The sequence below is a fragment of the Trifolium pratense genome, linkage group LG7, assembly GCF_020283565.1.
Source record: "Trifolium pratense cultivar HEN17-A07 linkage group LG7, ARS_RC_1.1, whole genome shotgun sequence".
Classification (NCBI taxonomy): Eukaryota; Viridiplantae; Streptophyta; class Magnoliopsida; order Fabales; family Fabaceae; genus Trifolium; species Trifolium pratense.
The window spans coordinates 11,641,221-11,650,164 of NC_060065.1; the positions used below are offsets into that span (position 1 = coordinate 11,641,221).

Here is an 8,944-nt window from a genome sequence, read left to right on the forward strand (position 1 = left end):
TGTGACGGCCTGGAGCCGTCAGTAATGCTAACGAATTAAAAAAAAAATTAATAATTTAATTATTTAAAAATCAATATTAATATTGATTTTTAAATAATTAAATTATTAATTTTTTTTTTAAAATTCTAGTTTTAATAATTTATTTTTTTTAAAAAAATATACTGCATAATAAATAATTAAAAAATATTTACTGTTTTCGAAATTTTCAAATTTAAATATATATATTTTTTTTTACAAAAACAATAATTTTTATACATAATAATAATAAAATGTTAGTAACAAATTACCAAGTACTAATTAATAACTATTACTAAGTATACGGTAAAAAAAACTATCACTAAGTATTATAAATTAAAATTACATTACTTACTTGGGTGCCGGGTAGAGTCTTACTTGGCGCGCTCCTAATTAACCACAAACTCCGCTCCTAACCCACGACCTCCGATGACCACGAGAATTTGCTAATAAAAATGGTAAACAACAAATATTAGAACATATACATTTAAATAACAAAGCAAAAATTTTAACTTTTTCTTTTTAAAAATACACAAACTGTTAAAATTTATCTTTTTAAAAAAGAATTTTTTAAAAATTTCGGTTTTAAAAAAAAGAATATAAATATACTGTTTAATAAATTTAGAAAAAAAACTTTTTTTAATTTTTTTTTTACTTTTTTCGAAATAATCAAATTTAAATATATTTGTTTTTTTTTTTTTTTTTCAAAAACAATAATTTTTATACATAGTGATAAGAAAATATTAGTAACAAATTACAAAATACTAATTAATAACTATTACTAAGCATACGGTAAAAAAAAACTATCACTAAGTATTATAAATTAAAATTACGTTACTTACTTAGGTGCCGAGTAGATTCTTACTTGGCGCGCTCCTAGCCCACGAACTCCGCTCCTAACCCACAACCTCCGACGACCACGATAATAAGACTTGCTAATAAAAATGGTAAACAACAAATATTAGAACATATATACATTTAAATAACAAAACAAAAATTTTAACTTTGGAAAAGTAAAACACAACACTTACCACTTTTTGGATGAAAATATGAAAGTTGAAAGTATGAAATTTAAGAGAGAAGTTAGAGAAAATTTAGAGAGAGAATGAAAATGTAAAAATGAAGTGAAAGTGGAATGAGTTATATATAGGAGAAGTAGGAGAAGTAGGAGAAGTGAATAAATTATTAAGTGTAAGTGCAAGTGACCGTTGCATTTTTTTCAAATTCGAACATGCATTACTGGCGGCCAGCAGGCGCCAATAATGCTTAACGGTCAAAAAATACTGACGGCCTGTAGCCGTCATAAAGTTTGATGCATTACTGACGGCCTTTATGCGCCATAAAAGCGCAACGGGTACAGGTAATACTGACGGCCTGTAGCCGTCACTAAAGCCTACGCGCTTTTTTACAATACTGACGGCCTGTAGCCGTCACTAATGACCAGTCAGAATTTTTTCGTTCTTCAAGAAAGGAAAAATGCATTACTGACGGATGAAAGCCTTCACTAATGTAAAAATACATTACTGAGGGCTTTTAGCCCTCAATAAATTTGGTCAGTAAAATCATGTTTTCTTGTAGTGGTGACACATCATGTGTTTTTAATTACCATACATGATGTGTCGGTATATTATTGGACGCATGTGTAAAATAACTTTACACTGATGGTGCATATAAATTAAATTCATAATTATATGGTACTATTGTATTAAAAATTTAGTAGGTTAAATATCTTGAAATAGATATCTCAAATTTTGTCTTTAGCCCCTATGAATTTTTTTAGAAAATTTCAATCCTTCAAATAATTTTTGTCACAACTTTTGTTCCATGCTTTTAAGTCAACTCACGTGTATCATTCGAAATTTCAAATTTTTTTCATTGTCATGTTTATTAAATGTCTAGCAACAATCAACTCATGCGTATCATTTGAAATTTTAATATTTTTTATGTTTTCATGTTTAGTACATTATAGAAATCTTTCTACAAATATTTTAACTTAATTTAAAAAGGGATGAATTAAATATGAATTTTTATATTTTTGCCTTAAATTTTTTAAATTTTTTCCGCGGTCATCTTTTACATTAGAGAAATCTCTCTTGCAAAATGTTAATTTTTTTTATTGAGGAATGAATTAAATATGAATTTTTATGAATAACTGATACACTAGACAAAATATCGACCATAATTTTTTGGAATTAACTATTATATATACATGATAATTTGTCATCTATAATTTTTTTTAAATAACTATTATACACAGGATAAAATGTTGTTGATAAAAATCTAAATTAACTATTATACCCTGAGAAACAAGTTGTTGCTAATGAAAATTTTAAATAACTACTAGATACACGGGGAACAAATTTTTGCTGATAAAAAATTTAAATAACTATATTATACCCAAAAAATAAGTTGTTTTTGATGAAAAATTTAAGTAACAAATATATCAATTTTTTAATTATAAACTAAAATATTTTTTCATCAAATTTGTCAACTTTAATATTTAGTAATTAATATTTATAATTCAAATAAACAGACAATAAAAAAATACAAATACATATTTATCAATGATGCTTAAAATAGTAAAATAGTTTTCGATCTGTTTCAAAATGATAGAAAAATAGTTTTCGATCTTATTATCACAAATAATCTTACTTTACTCTATAATTATATATCATATACTAGACAACAATCTTTATAATGATGAATAATTTTATAACGGGACTAATTTCATACTATACGATATTTGTCCCATGTTAAAAAAATATCACGGCAACGCCGCGACCCGTGCGTACGCACGGGTATTATGCTAGTATTTTTACAACAGAAGAGTAATACAAAATAAAAGCCGATATTAAAAAGACTTTGTTCTTGAACCCATTGATGATGAGTCACTTCTTGCTCTTGAAACCTTGATTTGACTTTCAAAATCAATACCCAAGATACCTCATGATCCTCAAAGCTTTGAGCTATGATTAAATTCAATTGGCAATATAACTTTAAAAAACTCCAATTTCCCAAATTAAGATGAAAACCCAAATTAATTGATTTGAATTTTTTTGTTCTTGGAATACTCATAAGTGTGATCATCGGGGTTCAAATCTCAGCTCCTTGTATAATGTAATGTTCCACCCAACTGAGTTAAACTCACGGGATCATGAAAACCACTTTAATTGATTTGATTTGAATGTTTTTATTCATGAAATTATTAGTTTAGTACATCACTAGCTATTATTTATACCTCTACCTCTCTACGCTCACATGTACACTATAATAATATACGTAGTGCACTTTTAGAATTACAATATTAAAAATCATGAAAATATTGTTTTCATGTATACGTAGTGTGTATTAAATTGAATGATTCTTTAAAGGAATGAAATCCAAGAAGAGAGGACGTGAGTATTTAGATGCCATGCAAACAATGACGAAATTAAAAGGGGAAACAGCCTCCTCGTTGCGTGCATGGGAGGGATATCTTCCATATCAATCAACCATTCAGTCGCCACGTGTTACGTAATCTATTTTGTAATTTTTGTCCCCTTAAACACAATATTACTTTCTTGCCATCCTAATTTAAATTTAAATATTATACTGTCAAGTCCATAATTACAGAATTATCGTCTTTTGTTTTTTTTTTTTTTTATCAAACTGTATACATTCATTTTCAAATTTTACAGAGAGGGAAACAGGAACAGAAAATATACCAATTTATTCTTACAGCTCTAAAGAGTCAAACAGATTAATTAATAAAAAAATGGTTGGATACTGAATAAACTCTCTAATATTTCCTTATTTGATGTAAAGTGATGCAAATAATACATTTTTACTCATAAATCATAAGGAAAAAAAACAGTGCATCCAATTGATATATATACAAATAATCCTAGTGGATGAAGAGTCGAGGTTCCAACTCCAGACACTCTATTTATTCATCTTTTGGGTTGATATTTTTAGCTACTAGCGACAAAAGAAAATGTCAGCATTTGGAGGACTATATTTGCAACATTTGAGTATAGGACAAAATCTGGTTGATATATGTTCTTTACAAGCTATTGGAGAGACTAATTAGTGGAGTTAGGACAACATTCTTTAAGAATTGAATTTAAACAAAGACATCTAGTTGAGTTGAAAGAGACTCAAAATTTCATTCAAACACTCTTAAGACATGATAGGATACTCTTATGCATTAATTCAAAAAAATAAAAATGTGAAGGGTATATTTGTCAAGTCCAAAGACATTTGGTTTAACAAGATGGAAGAGTGTCAAAATCGTCTATAAACCTAATAAGGATTGCGAAATGTCATTTTTATATTTAATAAAGATAAATTAATGACAAGAAGCAACCAAAAAGAATGGATATATAAATAGCATGCACCAGCCCCCATTTCAATTAGGAGGAAGGAAACAGAGAAAATCAGGATAATAATAGCTATAATTTGGAACTAGCTACTAAGTAAATAGTAACACAATGGGAAGGTCCCCATGTTGTGATGAGAGCGGTCTTAAGAAAGGACCTTGGACTCCTGAAGAAGATCAAAAGCTAGTTGAACACATTCAACAACATGGTCATGGAAGTTGGAGAGCACTGCCTAAGCTAGCTGGTAATTTGTATATCTAAATCTAATTATTGCTATATGTTGCAACAATTTTGTTTTTTTTGTCACGTAGTCTCATAGTTAGAAATTTCACCTTTAAGGTGGATAAGTGAGATGTCCGGGATTCGAACCCCGGTCCGTACATATAAAATGTGATGTCCCTTACCACTGAGATATAAGGTCCTGGAAACATGTTTCAACAATTATTAATAACTCTTTATAATACATTTTTAATTTTTCCTTTCATTTTTGCAGGTCTTAATAGATGTGGAAAAAGTTGTAGGCTAAGGTGGACAAATTATTTAAGACCTGATATTAAGAGAGGAAAATTTTCTCAAGAAGAGGAGCAAACAATTTTGCATCTTCATTCTATCCTTGGAAACAAGTAACTTTCATAATCATAAACTTCTTTCTGTTTTTTCTTTAGTTTTCCTACCAAAAATTGTAACCAAAGATCAAGTCTTATCATTTCATGTATCACTGTTTAACCAAATATTAAGTGTTATTTAAGTAAAACTCAAACAAGGACATTTGATGTGCTGAAACGCGGGCTCGTACCCGCAATTTTCCGTTTCTCCGCACTTATGTGTGAGATTCTCGTTATTACTAGGGTATTTGGTGGAATATTTTTTCATTATGGCATATTAATTCTTAATTTATTTTATTTCTATTTCGACGTTTTTGACACTTACGGACGAAATTCGAAATTAGTTGTGAATTTCATTAGTTTAATTTATTTAGTTTTCATTGATAATTCAACTTGTTTAACAGATGGTCGGCAATTGCAACACATCTACCCGGAAGAACAGATAACGAGATAAAGAATTTCTGGAACACTCATTTGAAGAAAAAATTGATTCAAATGGGTTTTGATCCAATGACTCACCAACCAAGAACTGATCTTGTTTCTACTTTGCCATATCTACTAGCTTTGGCAAACATGACAGAACTTAGGGATCATCATCAATCATGGGATGAACAACAGACAGCTATGAGTAGTTTACAAGCAGAGGCAGTTCATCTTGCAAAGCTTCAATGCCTTCATTATTTACTCCAATCTTCAAATTCTTCCTTAAACATTAATAATAATATTAATAATACCAATAATTCTTCCTATGACCAAAATGCCATCATCACAAACATGGAACAAGAACCTTTAAGTTTGTTAAACACAATCTCTAATGTGAAACAGAACACAATAATAGATCATGCAGCCACATTTTCTAGCTCTCAACCACTCCACCACCAAAGTATGATACCTCATGATCACTTTTTAGACCCACAACAAGTCTCTTTCAGTTCACAATCATGTTTGAATAATGAACAGGGTCAAAATGGTACTATTACTAACTATGCAATGCTAAGTCAAAGGAATCAGGATTATCCTACAGTTGATCATGAAACATCATGGATTAATGTTCCATCTTCTGCTCCATTATCAATTCCTACAAATGCTATAACAGGAGATGCAAGTAGCTGCACTTCTAGCTATGGAGGAACACCCTCTGCACCTTATTGGTCTGAACTTTTTTTTGAGGACCCCATTATGCATGATTTATCTTAATATTTAATTTTCTTTGAGGTTGAATTATTGTGTGTGACTGTGTGTGTTATGCATCTGTCAGCTTATTGGTTTCTTTATGTTTATTTTAGGTTTCAATTTGGTCCCTTACGTTTAAAAAATATCAATCTGGTCCCTTACGTTTATTTTAGGTTTCAAGTTAGTCCTTTCCGTTAGTTTTGTCACTAACACCGTTTGAACAGTACACGTGTCAGCGTGTCAAAGTGCCACGTGTCAGTCCACGTATGCAAATTGACTGCCACATGTGACAAAATTGACGGAAAGGACTAACTTGAAACCTAAAATAAACGTAAGGGATCAAATTGATACTTTTTAAACGTAAGGGACCAAATTGAAACCTAAAATAAACGTAAGGGACCAAATGTATAGTTAAGCCTATAAAATATATAAATTTAAGTAATACAAGTTTTGTACATAACTTCAGGACAGTCTCCTAGTATCACTTTCACTACCGTTATTATTATATATTATCAACAAATGTTCTTTTCTCAAACAAATTTGTCTTTGATTGTTTTTACTTTAATTTTCTGCTTGCATGTTAATTTTTTGTATCCAATAAGTTTGCTTCTAAATGAAGAAAAAAAGGGGAATCATAGATCATATTTCCCGAAAAGGAGCATGAATAATTTTTAAATTGCGATTGTAGTTGTTGTTATGTTGCAATCTTCTATATTGTTGTTAAATGCGGAAAAATATGGCTGATGTAGTTGTTATTGTGAGGTTGTGATGTTGTTGTGGAGACTTCTAAAACTGTTATATTGCGGCCGCAATTACGGTTGTGTACTGCAATTTAAAACTAGACTAGAAACTAGCTATGAAGAGTATAAAAGACATGTAATTGGATTTGACGCAGACGCAGTAATCCATGTGTAAGGCGGATATCCCCCAAAATGGTTTTCCAAAAATGGGTGATCAAAAGATCGAATTACTATGCGTGTCTTTCCAAGAGGCTCGGGTGAGCGGGGTGTGATGAATATAGAGATTTCCCACCAGGAGCTTAGCTTCTCCTATCACTTTACCGTCGTTGCGTCACGTAGTTACTACTGTCAGCGCCGTCCGATTTAGATCAACAAATGAAATTGTTGGACTGTGTTATAGTTAATGTAGAATCTGAACCGTCTGATCTCAAACCAATAGATGTAATTAAAAACAGTGTGAAACTACGTGTATCTTGAACAACAGCAGATGTAGGTCCAATAGACATAAACGCAAGGGGTATTACGGGTATTATTGTACAAAAATAATTAATGCACTTTTAACATGATCAAGGGACACCAAAATTTTGCAAATGGGTCTTATATATTGGGACAATAAATAAAGAAAGATGTTTTTATCTTCCCTCTAGAAGCACAATACATCTATAATTTGACAAAATATTGTGTGGATTATCTGGAAATCTCGCAATAATGTCTTCTTTTCGGAAGGGACATTTTCTATCGAGTGTCTGGTCGACAGGGTGAAACTTTATCTTGGAAGTGGTTTATAGGAAAAACTATGGCTCCCCATGTTCCTTTTACAAGTGGGTTATCCACCCTACTTTATGCTGGAATCGGTAGAGTTTTTTGGGGTGTCTTGTTGAGTCTCGATAGGTCAAGGGGTTTGGAGGTTCTCTTGTTGTTTTGTCCTACCTGTGATTGATAAAGACCATTTTGTGAAAGTAAAAGACCATTTTGTGAAAGAAAAGAAAGAGAAGATAAATGATAAATTTGTTGTAAATAAATAAGATAAATTGACTTGTAGATTTGTAGTGTAATTTTATCTTATTTTTAGTAGCTATTGGTATGATTTTGTCTTATCTTATTTTTATTAGTTTTTTTAAAAAAAAAAATATACTCTATCCGATTTTATATATAAGTAAATATTAAGCTTTTAGATTCATTAAGAAAAAAAGTGATGTATCTAGTCTATATTGTAGATTAAATATATTACTTTGTCAATGAATTTAAAAAGTTAATTTTTGCTTATATATGAGACCAGAGAGTACATATTACTGAGAAGAAACAAAAATGACTGGGAAAAAAAATCAGAATTGTTCTTGAAAACTTCAAACTCAATCATGTTTCTCTCTCTCTCTCTCTCTCGCTCATATTTCTCTTCATCGCTCTAACTCTTTCTGATAGCCATAGCCACCAAATTTCATTTTTTTTCTTCCCTAAATCTTTCAACAATCAAGATGCATGCCGATTTCTCATTACAATGAGCAAAAATGACTTATATCTAAGGTTATGGAAATTTGCAATAAGCATGATATTGATGTACATGGATGAACCGTATGTTTAAGGGTAGAAACTTAGGTTCATTTTATAGAAAAGATGTTCTTAGAACATCTAGTAATGATGCAATTTTAGCTCATTTTCAACAAATGAGTGATAGGCTATTTTCTTTGTAAATTTAGTTGCTACGACTTTTTTTTTTGACTAAGTTGCTACAACTATTTTTAGTATAACATTTTAGTGAATCAATATAATTTTATTTTTGAACCAAAAATGTTAGCCCCATTAATAATTTAGGTTTGGCTCCGCCTCTGTATAAATCATAAATGCAAAGGAAGAGAAATAACTTGAGACCGAAGCATATAATATTATGGTAAAATTGAAAGAAAAAAAAAAACTATACAAGAAAAAAATGACAAATGAAAATATTAATGTTAATGAAGTATAAGTAGTACTCCAATCCGTTTCCAAAGGTAATCGAAAGTAAAATAATAAAAAAAATACAAGAAGAAAGCAATTAGAAAACTAAAAGTGACAC

At 30.1% G+C, this 8,944-nt stretch overlaps 1 protein-coding gene across 1 annotated transcript; it reads left to right on the plus strand.

The window, feature by feature from the left end:
- Positions 1-4,408: 4,408 nt before the first annotated feature.
- On the plus strand, positions 4,409-6,250 carry LOC123896988 (transcription factor MYB93). The gene is made up of 3 exons (XM_045947458.1): positions 4,409-4,617; positions 4,867-4,996; positions 5,383-6,250. The coding sequence occupies exons 1-3, from the start codon at positions 4,485-4,487 to the stop codon at positions 6,173-6,175; spliced, it is 1,056 nt and encodes a 351-aa protein (XP_045803414.1). The 5' UTR covers positions 4,409-4,484; the 3' UTR covers positions 6,176-6,250.
- The last annotated feature ends 2,694 nt before the right edge of the window (positions 6,251-8,944 follow it).

What these genes read in the sequence shown, in the direction of transcription:
- LOC123896988 (XM_045947458.1), top strand. Translation starts at nt 4,485, where the DNA reads ATGGGAAGGTCCCCATGTTGTGATGAGAGCGGTCTTAAGAAAGGACCT. An exon ending in AGCACTGCCTAAGCTAGCTG is followed by an intron (nt 4,618 to 4,866) that starts GTAATTTGTATA and finishes TCATTTTTGCAG; the next exon opens with GTCTTAATAGATGTGGAAAA. An exon ending in CATTCTATCCTTGGAAACAA is followed by an intron (nt 4,997 to 5,382) that starts GTAACTTTCATA and finishes CTTGTTTAACAG; the next exon opens with ATGGTCGGCAATTGCAACAC.